The 24,536-nt window shown below is 41.9% G+C and overlaps 1 protein-coding gene across 1 annotated transcript in view; it reads right to left on the reverse strand.

Annotated features, from left to right (window-relative positions):
• The window catches only part of adam12a (ADAM metallopeptidase domain 12a), a 93,226-nt gene that overhangs the window by 37,181 nt on the left and 31,509 nt on the right, over nucleotides 1–24,536 (reverse strand). Inside the window, exons 5-7 of the mRNA XM_074619473.1 lie at nucleotides 8,911–8,989; nucleotides 1,869–1,945; nucleotides 711–897 (exon numbers count right to left, since the gene is read on the reverse strand). Of these exons, the coding sequence (XP_074475574.1) occupies nucleotides 711–897; nucleotides 1,869–1,945; nucleotides 8,911–8,989 (343 nt within the window). The remainder of the gene's footprint in view (nucleotides 1–710; nucleotides 898–1,868; nucleotides 1,946–8,910; nucleotides 8,990–24,536) is intronic.

Consider the following 24,536-nt stretch of genomic DNA (forward strand, 5'->3'; position numbering starts at 1 on the left):
AGAAGTACAGCTTCCTAAGAAGAATTCTTTCAACTTATCCAAAGTGTACAATTTAAACAGCGACGTGCGGATGTTATTGACGGCCGACTGGTGCATCACTTTTAATATTGTGGGGCAGCATTATTTCCTTTCCTTTCGTAAAGGATGGTCAAGTGTTTCCTATGTTAAAGGAGAAAAGAAAGGAAACATTGAAGGACCTTTTCTTAGCATTTAGAGAATTTGATTAGCTCTTGTCATGGCTGCCAATTCTGGATCATTTCTCTCAGTTAGGAAGCTTCCTAAGCAAAAAAAGACTATTCTACCGCAGTCCAGGTTTGATTAATTTGACCTGTTGAAGGCCTAGTGGTCAAAAGTGGCTGAACTGCTTACAGTAAAGGCTTTTAAATGATCTTTTTCTCTTTGTACTACCTGAGAGAACATTTCGTCTGAGTAGCAAACTTTGGTGATTTGTTAAAAACAGAAAGACAGGGGGCTCCCTGGTGGCCTAGAGGTTAAGGGGCCGATCACGAGCTGCAACTTCCCTTGTTCAAATCTGGTTGGAAACCTTCGTTGCATGTCGTTCCCCATCTCTCCCACCCTTTATCATCTCTCAACTTAGTAATGAATGCAAAAAGATACTTTAAAACAGAGACAGAAGAGATAAGAAGTAGGAGATCTTGTAGATAGATACTTTGGTGGAGATGAAATGCAGACAGTTTAATGATCCTTACCCTCGTGTTGAAAGCCCTGAACGGACTGCTGTCTGCATGTTCAATGGGGTAGGATATGTTGAAATCGTGACCACAGGTGCCGGGAGCAAAATGGAGGTGTTCAGCTGCGTAGATCCAGTGAGTCCCATCGGAGTGATCAGCAGATGGTTCCAGTACAAAGGATTTGCCTTCAAGAGTTATGAAACCCCTGCAGACAAACGGAGAGGTTAGACAAGGTGCCTCGTTATATTCTATTCATTTTTCCAGAAATGCAAAATCCTGGAAATTGCACTGAAACATATCAGATTTGTTTTCCATTGTTTCCTCTTTCCTAACTTTTCCCATGTTTTAACAGTGGCCTCTGTGATTTAAAGTGAGTCTGGATAAACTGTGAGATTTTCTCACACACCTTGCGCAATATTCACAACCACACACACTCACACTAACCCCCCCCCTCCAAAAAGCCTGAGCACTGCCAACCCAAACCAAGAACAATTTGTCTCAGTGAGCCAGGCAATGTGTTGCTCTCTGTCATAAAACTTGTGTGCGTCTCTTGTTGTGCAGACAGGTTGCAGAAAAACTGGAATAAATAAATATTAAGACCAAGGGCAACGAGCAAAGGGGCCTTCACAATCACCCCCCACCGAAGGGTGTAGACGTTTGGCTGGTGTGTGAACACATTCCTGATGGTGTCCAATGATATCACTGCAATCATTACTTCTGTTTGACATCTGCAAACGGAGCGTTTTCCAACACTTGAACTCCTCACTTGTCTAAAAGCCTCACAATATGTCAAGTTTACTGCTTTTCAACACTATACACAGGGTGTCATCTCAAGGCATTAATGTACCAAAACTCATTACTTACGGAGTTCTGTTGACATGCCGTTCCTCGAATTTCTACACTTGAGACTTATGACTTGGCCTCGAGTTAGACTGTTACAACCTGGATCTGATTTTCATAGCTTTGATGACCATTTTAATGTTTTTTTATGACACTCTGCTCACCAAAATAATTGATCAGAGAGGTTGTAAACCAGCCAACAGTTTAGCAACCACTTTATTTGGAGGTTAAGCCGAAAGTGAGCACCAGAGATGGCTGTAATAATCACCTCTGGTACAGGAAAAACTCACAGCAAGTATTTGCTTTGGGAAATGAAAAAGTGTCAGACACACTTACTTGACACCAGCACAGGTACTGAGGCTGACGTCCGAGTTGACGTGACCCTCCACCTCGCCGTGGTAGTAGCAGTTTGCCTGAGGGAGCACAGACAAAAAAGACTTAAGTGATTCAAACTCCGAGACAAGAGGAATGGGACCAGTGCGACAGTAAACACGTCTTTAGGCTTAAGCACAGTTCAACAAGCTGATCACTGTGAAATATGAGCAAATAACTCTGGGGGAATCGGTTCTTTTTGTTAGCAGCAGCCATTCACGCTCATCACCACAGCTTGATGATGACGGCGGGAAATCTGTGCGTGCTGCTGTGTTCCCAGGTACCCACCTTCATGGACCACCTGTCAAGCTGCAGCAGGGAGTAACACAAGTGAATGAAGTTCATGTTTATTGAACCAGGCCCGGCAGCGAGAGGGCGGGGAGGAAGCGTCTGGTTTAGAGTGAAAACAGCCCGTCTGCTACAGTTAGTTACAGACGGCCTCGCTCAGGTGAGGTCTAACCAACGGCACTTCAGCCACCCTGCTTAGGAAAACAAGGAAATGTGAGTTTTCCACCCCTCTTCCTCTAAATATATAGTGCAGGCAGTAAATTTCAACGTCCGGCCTCTTTCAAGGCGGCCGACCTCGAGCGGCTGCTGATTCTGCATGTTTAGTGTCTGAATGAGTTTCTGGTGTTAAAGGGGATCCTTGCTTAGTAACAAGTTATGAATAATTTAATATTTAAAGCTGCACCATTTCATTTCATGTTTATTTGATAGGGACAAATACAATATACATAGAGAATTGCACAACAATTATCCAATGCAATGTATCACAGCATTTATAGTAATAATATTTCCATAAAAAATGGATCAAATGACTGTATCTGTATGTTTAATGTGAAAGGAGACGCTTATAATGCCTTATCTCGCAATGAAAGTGAAAAATCATTTGTGGATCTGCTCCAAAATGTATTGGTTTCTTCCTCGGCCCATGATACACCCTTCCAACCAGTTTCATGGAAATCAGGCCAGTAGTTTTTTTCATAATCCTGCTGACAAACAGACAAACTGAATGGAAAACATAACCTCCATGGTGGAGGTAACTATCACCTGACTCCGTGTGTTTTAGCATCGTTCAGGTTTCATTCTTTTTGGTTTTACGTCCCACAACTTTACCTTTTTGGTTCAGTGTAACCGCTCTCATCAGTGTTGTTTCCAGCCAAGTATTTAGTATTTAGCACTATGCCAAAACAGAGCTAACAGAAGAGTGATTACTGGACTTACATTCGTTGCGATTGCCAGAAACATGACTCCAAAGGAATGCTAATGTTGCTTCATGTCTGCTCTGGATGTGTAACTAACTGTTTGCTAATACATTTGCCATAACAACTTTAAACGGTGATAATACAGGTGTTCTGCTGCTCCAAAAAAATCAATTGAGAACTTACAAAGAACAAATGGTAATATTCATTTTGTTAGACATAACAAACCCCGGTAACTTTTGGAGTCTGATATAAAATGTTTATGAATAAAAGAATTGTATCTGTGTTTTTTCTCAAAACTTGTAGCCTATACTTTAAACAAGCCAAACCATACTGGTCGCCGCCACCCATTCCCACTGACTGCTGCTATGCAATTTGACATTTACCTATCACAGAACCAAAAAACAGCGCTGCTTGTTGTGTATAGAGGGTGTGTGTGTTAATATGGTGCTGAAACGGAGCAGAACGATCGATAGATGAGAGTGCGATTTCTTAGTTCAGCTTCTTAGCCTGTTTGCTTTTCATGGTTGTAAAGAGAGAGACCTGAAAGTCACAAACAGCCGTTTCCAGCACCATCGTTCTAAAATTCAAAATATATTTAGTGCTCTGATAGTGCTTCATTCTTATGTGAGTGCTCTGATTAATAAATGTATTCTTTGATTTTAAAACAGTCGCCTTATGCTGTTGCTGTTTCTGAGGCTATTGCATGGTTAAATCAATGAATTTTGTTTTATGAAAAAAATTGCCCCCTCAGTTACTTCTTCCTGGCGCCTGGCGTGGGTGTCGGACTAAAAAAGTGTTCTCTAATGTTACTCATACACCAGTAATATAGGCCTATGTTTCAATACATATGCCCCCAACCCCTCCTCACGCCTTAAAATTATGGCCCCCCTTGTTCAGATGCGTACCGTCCATGATTTTGTACCAATTTGGAGCCACTTTTAAAATGGTTAAAATGCTCAAATACTACTAATAAAAGCAAATTGGACTGGAAAACATGTTACCAGTAAACATGATCCATGCAGCACTTATATTTTATCGGAAACGTATTTTAAAAAAGCAGTTACGTAGCATATTTATAGCATAATTCTTTGGAGACAGGGTTGAAAAATGGATTTGGCTATTGGAACCCAAACCTACTGCCCAAGAAACAATATCTTCTTTAGAGGACATTCAAGAACTGGACCAAAAGCCTTGAAAGCCTTCCTCTGTTTGGCCTCTTTCCATATCTCTATAGAGGTGCACTGAAAGAGAACCATCCATTCTGGCGAGGTAAAAAGGTGCAAAGAAAGGACAGCACATTACATGAAATATGAAATTCTCGTGTAGCAAGGAGGAGCAGGGCTGGATTTAGTGTGCCGAGTTAATGCTACCACCTCATGTTTCTTTGATGAGATCATGACTGTGATGCATCGATATAAAGGATATGAATAGACTTTTGGTTTCTAAGGTTTCTGCAGAGAGTAACGAGACCAGGGAAGTGCTTACGCCTCCATATCTGGAATAAGAAAGATTAATAACTAATACCCAGATTATTGTGGGAGGCAACCCCGGGTGTGAACATTGTTTATCATAACTATGCATTTGTTATTCTAAGTTAACTCTTTAATATCCATGCTGGTGATTCATATTCCCAGTAGATGGCTTTTGTTTCAGCACATGGCACTCATTTATTGTATTGTATGTGGACTTTAGTGAGAAAGGGAGAGGATGTAAAACAGAGCAGAGGGAACCGAGGGAGGGCTGACTCACGCTGGAGTCGCTCCCAGCAGTACCTTGTCTTTGACACACCACTGAACCCTCCAGATCCCTTGCCCAGATCACTATATCAGTCTCCTCCCTGCCGGCAGGACAAATAAATTAACCAGGGATCAGTCTCAAAAGATCTGGCCGTTTCCAGTAAAGTAGACCCTCCCATGATGAGCAGGCTGTGGTCATGATAGAGGAATGAGAGGAGGTACGGAGGTCCAAAGATGTCCGTTAGTTCCCGAGCTGGTAAGAACCACTGAGCAGGTAGATACTGGCAGTGATCCTCTGGTTCATGCATTCAGTGTTTAATCCACCCATCCATCGAGAGCAGAATGAATTAGTCGTAGGGCTGCAGCTATGGATTATTTTAGTAATTGAGTATTCTACTGATTATTCCATCAATTGAATAATTGTACGAAAGAGAAAATAACGGAACAACTAATTGCTTTCCCTTTTTTAAAAAAATCTAAATTTGTATTGCTTAACTTACATACTATAATATTATCTGTCAAAACTAAACCCATGTTTACCCGTGTTTAAGTGCCATATTACATACTAGGTTTCAAGGGTCCAGACTCATCTATAGTGGTTATTTGCATAAAAACACACAATTCAAGTTATTTGGAAATAAATTGTTGTATTTTTAATGAAATATTTGCTTTGATTAAAAAAAAATCTTGGCATTATTTAATGATAAATATAAGCTGCTTAGAGCTAGTGTTAGGAAATTAAACAGGTCATAAGTCCCTCTCTACATTTTACATGCTTACATTTGAACACATCATGATAAAGTTATAATTTATCTTTGCCCAATATTCATTTTTACAATATTCCTACGAGAAACATTAATGTAATTATTCTAAATAAAGTAAAAAAAAAAATTAAAAAAAATTTAATGAATGAATAGAGCTTGAAAGCATCATAATGTAACTCAATGGAACCTCCGTTAACATTAGCTCTTAGCTCCGCTATTTAACCAAGCTGGACTGCGCTGCCCACCGGCAACAGCTAACGTTAACTATCTCTTCTCCTGCCGATTATCACACAGATTTGTTGTTCAATTCAATCAGTTGATTAGCAGCCCCAGAGTTGGTGCGGACAAGGCGCAGGGGGGTTAAGCAAAGAGATTTTTAGTAATCGAGTCACTCAAGTTTCTCGAGGAATCGTTTCAGCCCTAATTAGTCGACTAATCAACTAGGTGATTAGACAGAAAATCACTAGGAAGTCATTTGATTGCAAACATGAGGCAACAATGCCACACATTTGCTGGTTCAAGCTTCTCAAATATGAGGATTTGCTGCTCTCCTCTGTTTTACATAACTTTGATTGGAATATTTTATCGAACAAAAGAAGCAATATGGAGGCATCATCTCAGGCTCTGGGAAATTGTGATGGTAATTTTTCATCATCCTCAAATATTCTAAAGACTTAATGATTAATCAATGAAACTTGATAATGAAAACAGCCAGTTGCAGAAAGCCCTACACCCATTAATAAATCCATCTAACCGTCCGTTCATGCACCTCTCAGTGTCTCGAAGTCTGACCCGCTACAACTCCTCCATTGTCTTTACGCTCTGGAATGGCAATAATTGTGATGAGCTGGCCGAGCCCAGCCAATGATGGTCCAGCTCCGGTCTCACAGCAGTCTCAAGTGGAAAATATTGTTCATTTCACTGCGTGGGCCGGCCATTATTGAATTATATTAATCTCCTCCTTTGTGGATTTCGGCATAAGTAGGCCAGGCGTTTTTGTACGCAGACCTCACAGGATGTCTATTATTATGCTTTCCGGGTATCTGAACATAAATTAGACGTTTAATTGCTTTCCAAACTGCAGATGATCAAATCACTGAAATCAGGCGAGCAGGTGGACGCTTTGATGCATAGAAACGGTTCATCATACTCATTCATCACAGGATACTGTACACATAGTTTCCTAATAGTCTTGTTTCTCAACCTCTAAATAAAAATCCTTCAGTAGAGGGATATTTATGGATCCATTGTATTTGAAAGCAGAACAGCTGAGCTTAATGTAGATGAGGAATATTTATCGCAACACTGAAGCAAATCACAAGAAATTATGAGAAGACCAAACCCCAGCATTGAATGGTTGGAGAAAATACAACTCAGGACGTATAATTTATTAAGTAATTAACTCATAAACTGCAAAAAAGAGGGTATATTTGTAAGTTATAAAGTAAAAAAGCTGACACGGCTCCCTGTTGGAGCTGTGGTAGTAAACGATGTACTTCTCTTTGACTCAAAATACTGAAAAATTCCGCCCGGTTGCACTAAATGGCATATGAATGACACGGTAATTCGCAAGTCATTTTGCGTGCAATAAGAACGGCGTTCTTGCTTTTGCCGTGTCATTTGTACGCCATGTAACCTGTACTGCCTGCAATGTAAAGGCATCCATGTAAATATGCTACGCTCAGATCTAGTGACGTAGAATAAAAAGTGAGAAAGACTGTTAATGCTGGGCGGAAGGGGAGGTTGATGGGTCCAACAAACACAGGACTTTCGACCAGGAGACTGATGTTAAAGACTGTGTTGTTGAATTTTTTTGAAGTTACGTTAGTGACGTTTGTTACATAATTTTTTGTGATGTTTGTGGCATGTTTTCCGTGCTTCTGTTGCGTTGTTTCTGTATGTATTTTACTAGTTTACGTACTTACTTTAAGTATCTTAAACCTAACTAAGTGGTTTTGTTGCCTCAACTTAACTGCAGCCGTTACGCATGGCGTAAAAATGACACATGAAAAGAGGCGTACAAATAACATGCGAAAATGCGTTCTTATGACACGTGGAATGTCCTTGTAATGTTGTGCTATTTATACGCCTTCCCATGAGATTGGGCTGGAAAAATTACAAGTCATTTGAGGGATTTAAAGGATAACCTCTGTAGTTTTCAACCTCTAAGTGACTAATGGGGACAACACTGGCCCCGTCAGTTTACATCCTCTAAAAGTCCTTGTTTTTGCCACTGACAGGCTCAGATTGTTATTAGCAGTGTCTGACAACATTATGGAAAGGAGCCTACAGAGAAATGAAACGGTTTTCTTACCTTTTTCTTGGTCATGTCTGTTTGTTATTGTGTGTCTCGCTCTGAGAAGCCTCACTCTGAAATGTCGCATTGCCTCCATATTGGCGAAATCGTCTAAATATTCAGCCATGACATTGAACATCTTTTAGATAACACTAAGCTATGCTTTCTGTACTCCAACACAACAAACTCTGACAACACCAGCAGTCATCTCTGCACTCTCACTCACCTTTCCACCGTCCACATTTTATTTCTCTGTAGGGTCCTTTCCATAATGTTGTATATGTTTTGTATAATGTTGACGTAAACTGACGGTACCAGCTTGCCCCAAATGATTACATTACAGCTCATGTTACGGCTGCCATCTGCAGCGTTCTCCCTCAATACTGGACCAATTTCAAAAAGTGTTGTCCCCATTAGTCACTTAGACACAAAAACATGGGGAGATAGTGGTCCAGGTTGAAAAATACCAGAGTTATCCTTTAACAGATGTAATTTAGATAGAAGTGCCATCTCAATTTAACAAGTACAAGGCTCATAAACGTGATTATAGGTGCTAAATATTTCACAGTCTGCGTGATTTCTGAAGTGCACTTAGATGTTCACTAGTTTAATATTTTCTTATAAACCATTTTCTGGGATGGGTTGAAGTTTATCTATTATAAAAGACTTCCCGAAAACGGAATCTGTTCTCTGACCTCTGCCCCCCTTTTATTTCATCCAATATGAATCTGTGCTGGCAGAGAACGAAAATGGGCCCACTCACCTATCCAGGTTTCTTTATGCGCAAGACTACCCAATTCCAGGTGGTTTTAAAAGTGGGTCTAACTGCGACATCAATTTTTCTTTACCTCCTCGCTGACCCTAACAAGGGGAGCACAACAAACCCGACAAGAAGAAGAAAAGTTCCACTGAAGCCCGACACTCATAAGAGCTGCAGGGTCGTCGATAAATCAGCCTTCATAAAAAAAAAAAAGAAAAACAGACAATAAGAGGTTGTTAACATACCGTGAAGTTGTGAGAGCCTGTGACCGCAATGCCATCTTCCAGGTAATGAGTTTCTGTATAGTTGCTCGCGAACAGTCCCCTAGAAAGAACAAACAAAGACAACAGACGCTCAGAAGTGACCCTGAGGGGCGTCATCCTGAAAAATCAATCACAATGTCTTAAACCAGACTCGCATGGATGATAAACAGTCTGATGTGATTGAAAAGGTAACTCTGCCTCAGAAGAGTATAAATTGAATTGAGCAGCTGAAGGCTTCAAGAAAAGAAATCTGTGACGTTTTCTATTGTGAAGCATTCAATATCAATCCATAACTCATTCCATGTGATACGCTAGAGCAGTTATTAGCTTACACATTGCAGACAATGGCAAGTAATGAGCAGGTGGACATAATAGTGCGGTCAGTGAAGAAATCATTTTTAGTTACAGACGGGAATCAATAACAGTACAACGTGACTCTGAGGTTATCCGGTTTATATCAAGAAAGCACAATAAATCAACACAGAGAATCTCTGCTGCAGGCAAACGGAGGCGCTGCTCTCTCTTTCTTTCTGTAAGAATTGCTGAAAGAGCAGCATAAATTCAAGGGTCACTAGCATGTAGGGCTGGGAAGATAACAGCAATACCTTGGTAATAGGGCACCTTCTGCCCGCTCATTTATCTCTATCATGGCAAACTCAATTTTGTTATCACTGCATCACAATTAAAGCTTTCCACTGGCCGACCACTGTACTGTAAGGCTTTTACTGTGAAGCAACAGCTCCCTGTAGTCAACACGATGTCAGTGAGTGCCGACTCCTGGGTGTGTTGAAGTATGTCTTCTGCAGAGGTGGGACCAAGTCATTGTTTTTTGCAAGTCACAAGTAAGTCTCAAGTTTTTTAACTCAAGTCCCGAGTCATAAACTTTGAGTTTTCGAGTCCTAAACAAGTCATAATGCCATTTTAACAACAGAGTAACTGGCACTGAGTAACATAACGTTAGTTCTTCATGGTTTCCTCCTGCAACTTGATTGGATACTGTAGGATTGGTTCAAACAAATTGGATCTGGGGCATTAAGTGTAAGATAATCAAGTGCAAGTCCCAATAATATTTACCAAAAAAAGAGTCCATAGTTCAACAAAAAAACACCACTTTTTGGGGATTCAGCAAGTTCAGTTTTTCCCCTTACAAGTAAATCCTCTTCGCAAACAAATAAAGGATCTCTGTTCAGTTTGTTCAGTTCCGTTATTTCCCACGAGTCAATCCTCTTGATTCACGAACAAATCTATAAAGGATCTCTAGAAAAATAAACAAACCAATCATCCCTGACGCTGTCGGATTTATCTCCGTTACCGGGCAGTTGATCATCTTTGTGGACACACTTTTGAAAGAACATACTTTTTAATCTTTGGGCTTGGGGGACGCCAGTATTTTCAAGTGAAAATGTTGCAAGCTGTTTTTTCATTTTGTCAAGTTGAGTCTAAAATCAACAAATTTGCGACTCGAGTCCAAGTCATTTGACTCGACTCCACACCACACCACTGGTTTTCTGTATATAAAGATATGGAACTTTAAGCATTTCTTGTCAGCAAAGTTTTAAATACAGGAATTATTAAATTATTAAACTAAATATGGTAAAAGAAGAAACGGCTACATAGAGTTCCCACATGTCATTAATACCATCACCAAGGTAAAACTTTTTACCATGCTTGTCCTGATTTGTAGAGTTTTGCTGTACACGCATCAATGTTACATTACTATACGTAACTATCATTGTAAACTTAAACCTTTATCACGTTCGTCAAGTACATACATGTAATTTGACTTCTGCATTCAACCCACCCAACCAAGTATTTTAGGAGCCGGGGATTGAACCGCTGACCTTGTGGTTAAACACACTGAGCTACAGCTGACCCAATTTGTAAAAATAGCAATTCGTCATATGAGACATACACGCTAGGAAAATAAAAATAAATACTTACTGGTATTTTTAAACAAAAATTCTCCAAACAAAGTCCCACTTGTTGATTACAAAGCTTCAAACCACATCTCATCGCCTTCTTTTTTTGCTAAGTTGTCATGGAGATGGTTTAGTTATCACATGACCACAAACAAAAAGTAAGTTGGACCTTGTGTTGAGAATTTATTCGTCAAGCTGTTGTTTCCACGGTCAAGAATGAACTTTCAATATTTTGTCCCCCAAAGGAAATGCCTTTATGTCTGTCTCGCCCACAATTGTTCCGCTACTTTTATTATGTTTTGGAGAAACTATGAGTGTTCATACTGAACATCCAGCAGATTTTAATGCTTTTCAGTTGTGCTGTGGCTCCGGGTCACCAAAGGAATCCGTTGCAACGGTTTTATATCAGAGTATACTACAGCGGCTGTCCTCTAAGAACCTTTTCGGAGCATGCTGTAGACTTTTTCCCTAGGGGGTAGAATTTATTATTTGACACTCAAAAGATAGACTTTTGGTTGAGTACACCACATAACCAGTGTGCTGACCTGTCACTGCTATTAAAAAATAAAAAATCTTTACTGTCACAGCCTTTCTACAATGATGGCTGCCCTTCTCTTCACCTATACCGAGGTTAGTGAGAACAGTCTGGCGGAGGGAAGGACACTCAGCGGGGGAAAAGAGGATCAACAAATGAGCAGAGATCCAAAACAAGCTATGAGGACCCCTCCTGGGTTGATTATTACAACATGAGCATGTGTGTTCATAATTTGTACAAGCGAGGACGAGAGTGTCCATGTATCGCACATAGAGCGAGTGCATGTACAGTATTACACTACAGGACACCGGCAGATGGTCGGCTGGTGCTAATCCGCAGCAGAGGAACAAACCTCAGCGGGCAGCTGGATTCTCTTACTGACCTCACCGCTGACAACCCAGCTGGGAGTGTCAGCTGTAACAACCTGGGGAGGGGGGTTATTTTGTTTGGGAGCTGTCAGCATGAGACACAATGCTTCCCCGCCCTCCACTCCTCTGCAGAGCCAAAGAGCTGGTAATGATCATCGGATCAAAGCGAGGCCAAAAAGTAGAGAGAGCCAAATAAAATGATGTGTTTCTTCAGTCTTAATTAGGTCTGCACTCTCGGTCGGATACATAACCTCAACATCTGCCCACAACAGACAATCCAGTGTGGTGAGTGTGTGTGTGTGTGTGTGTGTGTGTGTGTGTGTCTGCCTCCCTGATAGCCTGTAACACTCAGGGAGAGGTCGGGTATAAAAGACATCCATGTGTCGGCAACATGGAACCAAGAAACCACACCTTAGTGGGTAGGGATGTCACGGCACCAGAAATAGACCATTTGATACCAATACTAGTTAAATTCCACGATTCTGGATATAAATTTGATACCACGTTAAAAAACTTTAACCAGGGCGCCTGGGTTAGCTCAGTCGGTAGAGCGGGCGCCCATGTAACAAGGCTTGGTCCTGACCGCGGCGGCCCGGGTTCGAATCCGGCCTGTGGCCCTTTCCGCATCCACTCTCTCTCTCCCCCCTTTCCAAGACTCTATCCACTGTCCTCTCAATAAAATGGAAAAATGCCCCCAAAAAAATAACTTTAAAAAAAAAAAAAAAAAAAAAAAAAACTTTAACCAAACAACACATCCCATGTGCCTCAACATTTTACCATTTGCATACCGGCTTTTGCAAATTTATTAGTAATCCCTAACTAATTATACTAGTAATAATTTACCTTCGCCCAATACTCATTTTACTGAATAGAGCTTGAATGCATCATAATGAAACCTCCGTACATTGGCTGTTCGCTCCGTTATTTAGCCTAGGGATTTATTGTTTGTAATGTAGCATTATAAGGGAAATTTTCTATTGTCTCCAGGATTACGTTCGTCTTGAGCCCTGATCCCCGGTACCTGCGGTACTGTAGAAATACGAGTATCGTCGCAGTTTCAGATATTGGCATCAATTTGGTATCGAAATATCGTCTCTCGTGACATCCCTATTAGTGGGTCTGAAAAATGGAACAAAGAAACTGTACCTTAGTCCACCTGAGTGAGGTGAGCCCAGATCAGTTCCAGTCATTCCATATGCATACCATGATAATATCATGATTTGCATTGTTAGCATTGGTAGAAGAAGAGGACTAATATTCCTTTACTTCTTTGCTACTTGTACTCTAATTTTCTGCTTACAGTCATGGCCACCTCTGGCCTTTCTGTCTGTATCAAACAGATGACTGATCTAGTCACCAATGGACCAACAGTCCAGGTGTAGTGGAGGGTATATGCGGGTATATTTAGTATACCCACCTCTTTTTCTGGTGGTTTACAATATACCCACCTATCAGCCAAAAAGCCATTGGAATATATAGGAGAGTATACACACTTCCTCTACCCATATACCTAGTAGTACACCCACCTCATCAACGACCACTACGCCACTGCCAACAGTAGAAAATTAGAGGCCAGGAGTGAGGTTTCTCACTAAACTACCATTCTCTGGTTGGTAGCCTAGCCTATTTTATCAATCCATTGATATTGCAACTGACTTGGTTTGTCACTATCATTCCTAGGCTGCTAACTCACATGGTTAGTAGCTCCATAGCATATTGCAATGCGTGCCAAGATTAGACTGTTTCCTGGCAACGGCGGTTAACCCTAGTGCATAATGAGGAAAGTATGTTCCCCATTGCTTACACTGAAAGCGGATTAGGAAGGAATTTAATGGTGAGAATGAACAGAAGGCAAAACATGTTCCAATGTTCATACGAGCACCTGGCTATTGATTAAAAGACAGACTTAAAAAATTGTGAACCCGTCCTTTAATGGGCTAGAACATGATAAACCACACAAATAAGAGTTGCTATCTACACTTCACACGTGTAAGAAAACACCATACAGGAGTGTCATTTGCATCACTGAGCGCATAAAAACACAGATGTACAGAAAACCCTCCACCTGTAAGCCGAACAATGAAGCGCCAGCCAACTACATCATGTGTCTAATTCTACAAGCCACCCGCCCAGCATGGCAGCAGCAGCCCACTGTTTATCAATCGGTGGGAAGTTAATGAGACGTGGGGGAAGGAAGGGGACGGGGGGTCGCGCCCCCCATTTAAAATGCATTATCTACGGGACGGGACAGGTCTCCAGCAGGGCTCCGTCTGACTGACAGGGAGTCAACAAGAAGACGCCACGTTTTTGCTGTTGATGCCGCAGAACCTGTCCTGAGTGTAGGCAGCCTGACACCCAAACAACCACATAATGACTGCATGTGTGACACAACAGGAGGTAAATATCACGGAGATTTGTGCTGCTGCTGCACGAACCCGTCTTAAAACTCTGACAGAGCAATATTTGCTATAACTTCTCTGCATCAGTCAGACAGGTACAACACCTATAATTACAGTTGTGTTTACGTCTTGACGTGCCGTCTCCGGTCTGAGAACGACAACTTTTTGAAAGAAAATATATTAGTTTGGGGGAAGGAGTCACATTCGGCTGTCAGTAGATTTGACAACGCAGACAGAAAGACAATGAAGTCACTTCAAGCTAATCCTGAATGCCAGCTACTAAATGCCACTTCTGTTCTCCCTGCATTGAATTATCATATTGTTTCTGTTGTATCTCCGCTCAACATTGCCAGCCTCTTCCGTCTGTCTTTGTATAGGGAAATAACACTGGGATTTACGCAAAGTCTTATCTAAATGGAATATATTCGCATGCAGAAATAAATGTCAAGGCTTACTATTCAAACACAAACACCGTTCGCGGACGCTCTAATTGAGAAAATGCAACCGCGCCGACCTCGGAAAATTAATCTCTTTAGTGATTTCACAACAAATTCCATTATTCTCTCACATGTGGTCTTCATTGCTAGTGTTTGCTCTGCTTTTGTGTGAGTAAATGTTGCGGCGTGTGAGATATATTAATTGCAACAGGCTTGATGAATTGGAGTCGGTGCCTAATCAATCACCAGAGAACGGGAGGTCTCATTTTGTAGGTGAGTGCTGCATATGACCTAGAAGGAAAAAGTCCTTTACAGAATATAAACAGCTTTTACATGCTAATGTAAGAGCAGTTTTCCATCGATGATGACACCGCATCTCGTCATCTTCGTCTCGTACTGAAAGCTTGTGATACGATTATGGCAATAACAAAACAAAAAAGACGTATCGAGAGCTCAGTCGTAGTCACGCACAGGCCATAAAAACGTATTCTCAGCGGGGGAGGGGACCGTTTATGCTGCCCGGGACACTTTTGAACAAATCTTGGGGGACCAACAAAACCTTGAATCGATTATGTGACAGGCCAAGAGGAGAAAGAAAAACTTTATTGTCAGAGAGAGACAGACAGTGTTTTCCCTGCTGTAGGCACCAAGGATCTGTTCTATTTGGCCGAATATAAAACAGCACATTTTTCAGTCAGTAGTCACAAATGGGTTTTCAACTTCACGCTCTGCGGGACTCCCCCTTTTCTCTTGATAAGGTATCCAACCAGGCCACGAGTATAATTGAGCAAAGAAAAGGTTAGCGCTTACACATTCTGTGGCGAAGTATTTTAAAAAGTACATTAGCTTCCTTTTTTTGGAGTGAATATCCTTAATTGACTCGCTATGACCGGTACATTGACACCGCGGCCTCCATTAACATTGCTGGGATACAAGCTGGATCAATGTGCAGCGATTTCCAAGTCACAGGCTCCGATATGTCTCATTAAACTCAGACAACCTAATCAGGGACTTCTGGACAAATCCTACAGTTAACTATGATAAATGAGGAGCTGGGCATTAGAGGCCTCTGGTGCATTCGCACTTGTAAGCCCCGGCTCTGTAACGGAAAAGTTATTCAGAACAGATGTAAATATAAACATTTAGAGCAGATGAAATCATCATCAAAGAAATACGTTTCTCGTAAAAAAAAAACTAATCGAGGAGCTCCAATTAGTACGTTACATTGCGACGGAGAGACCCGTGAGGCAATGTGGCAGTAATAACGGTCCCCTTCGCCTTTTATGTGGCGAGTGGCAAGAACCCAGCGCCATGTGGAAAAAGCGGGAGCATGTGCATGAAAACCTACAATAGTGCAAACCCCCCCAAAGCCAAAAAACCTTGTCTCGGTCTTTGTAACATTCTTTTTCCAGGCGCAAGGGAAGAGGGCCAGTCTTCCTGGCTGTGATCTGTCTGACATCAGGCAGTGTTGCAGGCCAGTGCCAAGTAGAGCAGAGAAGCAGAATTCCCCCTGCTTACCCTGAGCTCAATGCAACTCCCAGTCTTCACGAAGCATGTCATGAACAGAGCCGTTAGAGCATGCCAGCCAATGATTTCAGCTCAAGGAGGGAGGGAGGAAGAGGAGGGAGGGTGGGGGGAGAAAGAGCAGGAAAAGTCAAGGCAGATGGTTTTGACTTTATTCATATAAGCTGCCATGTTCAGTAGCGAGCTAGCCTGCAGCTCGGTGGCGCCCCTGGCTCTTAGACCAACGCTCGCTCCGGCACGACAAGGCAAAAAAAATGTGGTCTTTGGCAAAGCAAACGGTGTTGAAAAAATGCAAAAATGAAAGCTTCTCATACACACAGAGAAAGCAGCTTTATCCCCGTTTCAACTTCCCACAACAGCCTCATTGTGATTCTTTACACCTGCGTGGTTAATTGGTCAGCGTGATGGTCAAACAGCGTGGCCATTAGTAGCGGTGGCACGCAATTATTGCAGTGACTGTCACCTAGAGATTGATGCGGTTAAGCCCAGGCGTGCCCCGTGAAATCAATAAAGTGTCATCTCTGAGCAACGTCAGCGTGATGGATGACTCCACAGGATCCCAATTACAGAGACTGGATGATGAATACCACCCCAACAATGGATAAGATAATTGGAATTAGGACAGGAGTGCAACAGTAATCTTTGATTAAGTGTGAAGATAATGATGCAGCGTTTACGGAGATACACAGGTATGCCAGTTACAGTCAAAACAAATACATGATGTAGTGTTTGTCAGCTTGTCAAAGTACAAAAAGTACACCGGTCCACTCACCGAAAGGTCATGCTGTCATGTATTTTGACATGAAATGTATACAGTACCTCACATATATTAAAGGGATAGTTTGGGTGTTTTGAAGTGAGGTTGTATGAGGTATTTATCCATAGTCAGTGTATTACCTACAGTAGATGACAGTCGGCACGCCCCCAGTTTGGAGAAGCAGACAGGAGTTACCGCACAGACGCAAATCGATGTACTGCTGTGGACGGGGTCAGCAGTAAAACGAATTTTAGACACCTAAAAAAAGTCAATATCAGTTTAAGTGTATGCTATTTTTAGAATATTTTCATTGCTCTACTTTGCTGACAGCCCTTTCCAATGGGGAACTGAAGCCGTTGTATCCACCAATGCTCTCGCAAAAGCCACCAGACTCCATTGAAAAAACCTGTAATTTTACCTTACGGGACACTGGGGAGTTGCTGGTCTACCGCTGCCTTGTTGGGTTAGTTTGTTTGTGCTATTATGTGACTTGTTTGTGCTTGTATGTGCTTGTATGTGCTTGTATGTGACTTTGGTGTATCCAAACTAACCAAATTCACACAATAACACAAACAAACCAACTGATCGAGGCAGCGGTAGACCAGCAACTCCCAAGGTAAAATTACTGTTTTTTTCAATGGAGTCTGGTTGCTTTGGCAAGAGCATAAATAAAGACTTCAGTTCCCCGTTGGAAACATAGACTGTTGCACTGTAAAGCTGTCTAACAGCAAAGTAAACCGCCATAAATATTCTAAATATAGCGTACATTTAAACTGATTTCAAATTTTTTAGGTGGGCCTTTCTTTTAGGTGTCTAAAATACGTTTTGGTGCCGGCCCCGTCCGCAGCAGTACATTGCTTTGCTTCCTTGCGGTAACTCCTGTCTGCTTCTCCAAACTGGGAGCGTGTCGACCGTCATCATACACTGACTATGGATAAGTACCTCATACAACCCCACTTTAAAACACCCAAACTATCCCTTTAAGAAGCCACCCATCCTTACATTGGGATCATCACTCCTCCAACTATGCAGCTAAAAAGGCTGAATATGTACATCAAGTGAGGCAGTATGATCAGTGGACCACGAAAAGAGAGAAAGCCCAGAGGAACCAGAGACGTGCCATCAAAAGCAACCTCAAAACGTCCAAGAATGCAAATCCTCACCAGAAAAACAACAGCATTAGTTGTTTGTTTACTATGTTTATGCTTTCCCATCAAGCGAGCTCTTGCGGTTGCGAGAATAATGGTTCTTTAAGTAGAAAAGGTGGAAGTGGCTTGATACGGTTATACCACCAGGAGGTCAGAGTGGAGGATAACCACAACCACAATGTTAACCTTAATGAGACCAACCATAGCGGGGGCATGCAGACCAGGAAACGCTCACGAACAAACGTGCCATTTAGGTACGAGGACTTGTTTTCTTTACGCCGTCCCTCAACACATTTAGCATCCCGTGTCACATTAAGCACACATGCTGCTGCCTCACCGTATTATGGGAACACTTTGTCTCTCGCTGCACCAGCGTGAAGTGACACATAGTCCAGACATTCCAGTGTGACAGGCACAATGAAAACTTAATAAAATGATACAAAAAGCCACGTTTGTTTAACTTCTCACTAGTCGTCTGGTTTTACAGCTTGTACGAGTCATAAAAACCAGACAGGATAACTACAGGAAGATTGTTTTTCCACATAATCATCCGTTCCTTCTATTGTTTCTGCGCCTGTCGTCACTCCTAGACATGTAACATCAGTTCACATCTGGCTCTCGTGTGTTGTGCTTACACCCCAGTGTTTGTTGTAACCCAAAGGCATGCATGCATGTGACAAATTGGGTCTATGACAACCCAGCAAATCATCACCTGCTCACTCATGGTTTACAGCGGGGCAAGTCTCTTTCATTTCCTCTAAAAAGACATTAATATCACTTTATTGCTCATGATGTCACGATCCCAGAGGGCGAGGGGGAAAGTAATCACATGTGACTTATCAAAGGCAGCTGATCGGCACCGTGTGTGAACTCTTCAGGTCAAGTGGAATATGACGCTCAAATATTCCTTATGTTCGCAATTAGACAAGTGATAGCAATTAAATCTAAATTGTAGGAAAACAAATAAAATCTTGGCAGTTTGTCCCAGGTGGAGGTTTTTTTCTTCTTCTTTTTTTTTCTTTTTCCGTGGCATAGGCTAGTGACATTGTTATCTGAAACTAATTATGCCGGGTGCCAAAGCAGCAGTCTCTCAAATCGCCTTTGTTGCTGTGGATCACTGCCCCCGGGGCTTTTTGCTCCTCTATGGCAGAGAGCGTGCCTCCGCTCTGCCTCTTCATCTCCCTCAGGACGAGCTCCGCTTGTGTGTCAGCGTGCGGGGGTGTGGGAGAGATGGAAATAGAGAGTGTGTCCCCGCTTGTGTGCAGGAATCACCGAAATGTGCTGGTAGCTCCGTTTGATTTATGCGCGTCTGTGTGGGAGCATGTGTGTGTGTGTGCTTGTACACACTCGCTGCATGTTTCCCCAACCAGGATTGTGTTTGCGCTCCACACACACACAAATCAGGCTCATGGCTTATAGATCATGCAACACAGTCTTTTCTTTCAACACTATCTGCAAAACCGCAACACTCCCCGGCTGATTTCCTAAACTACTTATTCAACCCTCAGTGCATCCTGCATGGGAAAATCAGGAAGGCATTATAGAACTGTAATGTGTTTTGCAAAGTCTGAAACTAAATTTGAAGGTGAGAGAGTATTTGAGTATTTTCCCATTTGAAGAACTTGAATGCAAAATAAACATAACGATACAACAATATCGTCATATAACCCAGCCCTAAGATAATTAATTAATCATTTTTAAACATAAATTTCAGAAAACTTGTAATACGTAAAAAAAATTGTCTTTATGTAAGTAATCAACTGGGGAAGTTTCATGGTGATATCTATTAGTTAAATATGTTTACCCTATTCCCCTGTAGTGTCTTCAAAATGTATGTTCTCCACTTCAGTAGCACGTACATCCACCAAACATACCAGTTTCATTCCTGTCTATATTCTGAAGGTTTTGTACAGAGGGGTTTGTTCATATATCATTCATAGCCTGATTTATATCACATCTTATCCCTGAAAACATGGTGAAAATTTATTTTTTTTCATGGCTGTTGACAGTAATTTCTGATTTATGGAGTGATAAAAAGAGAGATCCAAAATTCCCTTTTGTAAAAAGCTTTGATTCTAACTTATTAGGGCAATCGATTAAAATATTTAATCGCCATTAATCAATCGTGATTAATAGCAAATTAATCACACATTTTTTATCTGTTCAAAATGTACCTTAAAGGGAGATTTGTCAAGTATTTAATACTCTTATCAACATGGGAGTGGGAAAATATGCTGCTTTATGCAAATGTATATATATATTGTTTATTGGAAATCAATTAACAACACAAAACAATGACAGATCATGTCCAAGAAACCCTCACAGGTACTGCATTTAGCATAAAAAATATGCTCAAATCATAACATGGCAAACTGAAGCCCAACAGACAACAACAGCTGCCAGTGTGCCAGTGTGTCAGTGTGCTGACTTGACTATGACTTGCCCCAAACTGCATGTGATTATCATAAAGTGGGCATGTCTGTAAAGGGGAGACTCGTGGGTACTATTAGAACCCATTTTCATTCACATATCTTGAGGTCAGAGGTCAAGGGACCTCTTTGAAAATGGCCATGGCAGTTCACCCAAATTACAAACAGTGAATTTTTACTGCAACTATTTTCTACCAAAGAAACCGTACCTATAAAATCTGCTGACAGTGAAGTCTGAGGACACAGTTTCTGGAGAGAGATGCTGAATTTCAATGTTTTGTTTTTATTACAATACTGTGGGCCCCACAGACCTCCATTGAATTGGGGTGAGGCAGAAATACCAGAGACAGATACCTCATTTTGATATTCATGTCTCGTTGCAAAATCAGGAAATATTGAAAGCCTGCAGATGGAAACGGACTAAATTGAATTCACATTCTCTCTCTGTTGATACATTCCAAGTGGAAACAATAAGCTTTACGTGCAGCCTCAAAGCAATGCATCACATCACTGAAACGGAGGGAGGATGTTACCGGCGGAAAGGGGTGAATGCAAAGTCATTTTCAGGACGGGTCATGCTAATACAACAGCTTTGAGCTCTCCCCCCATTAATTCAAATGGTTTGCGAAGAACTGGCCCAAGGCCCAAAGCTCATGCATCTATATTCATTGCAACCTCGTGCTTGAACTAATGAGTGGCCAGGGAACTTCAAACAATCAAGCCTATCATTCTTTTCACGAGGTAAACGCACGTGCAAAAAAACAGCAATTCAATTAATTCAATCTGTCTGTACTTGTGTGCCCTCCCCTTCCCTTTTTTTCCCTGCCCTTCTCCACCCGTCTTGCACACCCTCGGGGAAATCAAACAATTAAGGGCTGAATACAAATTTGCTCTCCCTCCCTTCATGTCTTTCACCCCTCTGATTGTGTCAGTAAAGGAGATGTCCGCCCTCTTTCGAGTAAAAGTCTGCTTCTTATGGATTAGCTGGGTTTGGTTCTGCCCCCTGACCCTGTGTTCTGTTAGGAGATGATTGACAGGAGACGAAGGATACGAGACTGAAGTTGGAGGAGACAGAACCAAAACAGCTAAATTATTTAAAGAGAAATGCAGCGTGCAAGGTCAGAATCCTCATGCATTTGCAACAGGTGTGATCCGTACTAAGACAAGGAATTAAATGTCCAATTTATAAAGTTTCCCAACCCTCTGAGCATTCATAAATCTCTACCGGCTTCCATTAAAACCATTTTCTGCTGACAAAAGATCCTGTTATGTCATGCTTCTTTGAATCAGCTCTCGACATCATTTCTGAAGTCGCTGATTGATTTCCCAATAATGCACGAGTAGCTCATCGATCATCCGCGGTCCATTGATCCCTGTGAAGGAATATAGCTCTTGCCGTTCAGCCGACGCACCCAGGAAGTGGAACATTATTGGCTTTCTCCGAGAGATTGTTTGTAAGAATCACATCGTACATCAGAGCGTGCAGAATGGAGCTGCACACAGCATGGGGCTCGTTCCTTTTTTTTACGGCATCGATGACTCATCGAGCGTAAAGAAAAGGTGAGCGTGCTTGATTTACATCCACGTATGTTTATTAATTTTTATCTGCATCTCAAACAAAATCAATAGCCAGACCGAAGACCGAAGGAATTCTGAGGCCATGAACGAGCACAACATCCCCGAACCACTTCTGAACATTTGGACCAAAAAACACCAAAACGAAGAGCCTTGAAACATTTTCAATTATTTTTCATTTTTTCAGATTTTAACCATTCAGTTAACTATTCAATTGTATTTTGTGTGAATTCTATATCCCAACATGAAGGTCTGTTTCAAAGCCTTCTCCACGCTGCTCTTCTGGGGAAATACTGAATCTACTGAATCATTTATTTATTCAGTAATTCATTGGCTGATTTGAATATACTGAGTCTAAAAAAACTGGAATCAGCCAATCAAATATACCACTGCAGACATTTACAATAGTAGAATGTTAAAGGAATAGCTCGACATTTTGGTTTCTTGCCGAGGGTCAGATGAGAAAAATCGGTCTTGTATCTGTATGTTAGTCTAAACCCTCATTGCAGATGGATAAACTAAAGAAAAGGGTTAACTGTCTCACTGGAGAGCAAGCTGAGTAACTCTGCTTTCTGCACCACAATCTGCTGCTGCTGACTAATTGAGGCTCAAATTTCAGTTCAAATTTAACTTTTGCAAGTTTTATTTATTTTTTCACTTTCTAAAACTTCAGGGAGATATTTTATTTATTTATGTATTCAAATTTTTGGTTAACTTTATAAGAAATGCTGCTGGGAGCTCCGTGCACTTTTTATTTTAAGGTAATGTTGAAAAGTTTCCTTTTAATTAAACATATGCTTTAAGGCAATTCAACAAAGTTTTGTGTTGGAGTTTGTGATATTTCCAATTTTTGGCACCAAGATTTTCATTTTTACTGCAAATGTGTTAAAAATATTGGTTATCGATCGCCTTGATTACTAATAATCGGTATCGATCCTGAAAAAAACACATCGGTCGACCCCTAGTTAGGGCTGCATGATGTATTGTTACATCGACATCAGGATGTGTGCATGCGCAATAGTCCCATCGCAGGACTAGCGATGGCGGCAAATGAACTCAAACAGGTCAGTCCTCTCCCACTCGTGTTAACCTGTCGTTTACCTGTTGTCCTTCTCAACAAATTCCCACACAGGCAGCCTGCATTTTGGTTTGCCTGAGAACGGACCATCTCTCGCAAGTGGTCTCGAAACCGGTTGTTTAAGTCGTCACCAGAGTACGATTACTGCGTTCACACCTGCCAAAACGAACTCCAGCGGGGGTTGAACTGCACCGGAGCTCGATTAAAAAAGGACTAAATGTTGGCTTGTGAAAGCGCCTTAACTCTCGTCAAGAAAGTGAATAAATGTATTTCCAAAAATGTGGAACAATTCGACTCCCGTCAACTTGCTAAAACCCCCAAATTTACAGAAAAGATATCCTCAGTGGACAACTGAATCTACTCCCGCCAACTAAATATATGCCTTGTTGTTTCGCAAGAAGGACAACCTATAGCTTTTCTCTCAGCTCGTGTGTCAACAAATGCAGTTTCCTGCTTAACCCTCTGTGAATTTACAACCTACCCGTGACCCCGTTAGCTCGGAAACTCCGTTGATGATTTTAAGGCATCTGTGTCACGGACTCAGGCCTCGATTCCACGGGGTCCCTGCACCCCGAAGCACTCTGCAGCCTCTTTATCAAACCCTGGCAGCTCCTATTGTTGTTGGCAGCTCACTGCCTGTCCCCAGTGCTGGAGGGATTAGGTGAGAGTGAGTGAGGAGGAATATGTGGGGGCCAACCGAAGGAGACCCTGCCGTGTCCCGCACCCCAACGGGGAGTTATTAGAAGCTGCTGACGGCAAGAAAATACATAAGGAGGGAGAGACATGGAGGCAGGTAGACAGAAGAGAAGGACGACTGCCTTCACACCTCATCTGACAAAGCGAAAACACCAGAAACCTCCAATCCAGTCATCACACATCCTTCGTCTACTCCCTGTGTGTCCATCTCTCAGCGCCGCGAGGCCTCAGACGCATAACATTAAATGACGAGTGGGATGGGAAAGCAAAAGCATCTGCTTTCTGCATGACATGGAGACAGGGGAAGACTCCGTGCTCCAGGTCCCCGACTTTCTCCGCACCATTTCCTTTTATCACTAAAGCTAAATTTAGTGATGAAAGAGACATCTGAACTCTAACTCCTACACAGGTTTCCCATCGGATTTGAAGTTTTTAAATGAGTCAAAAGCAAGAAAACAAAAGGAAACAAATTGGAAAAGGATCATCAGCACAGATGCTACCTTTTAGGGCAAGCCGCTGCTGGAGCTTTTTGCTGTGCTAGTCAACTGGAACGGATGCTGTTTTTTGCTTTCCATCCAGCATTCATTTTTCACAAGGACACTGCTCTGCGTGAGCATGTGTAGGGCAACAGAAGGGGGGGAAAAACTCCTAGATCAGCTGAAACAGACGGGCTTCCTTCAGCCCAGATCTGACCGTCTGACTGATGACCACGCGTGGCTTCTTCGCTCAGTCAGTGACCCCCA

Source organism: Sebastes fasciatus, chromosome 20 (assembly GCF_043250625.1).
Source record: "Sebastes fasciatus isolate fSebFas1 chromosome 20, fSebFas1.pri, whole genome shotgun sequence".
NCBI classification, from domain to species: Eukaryota; Metazoa; Chordata; class Actinopteri; order Perciformes; family Sebastidae; genus Sebastes; species Sebastes fasciatus.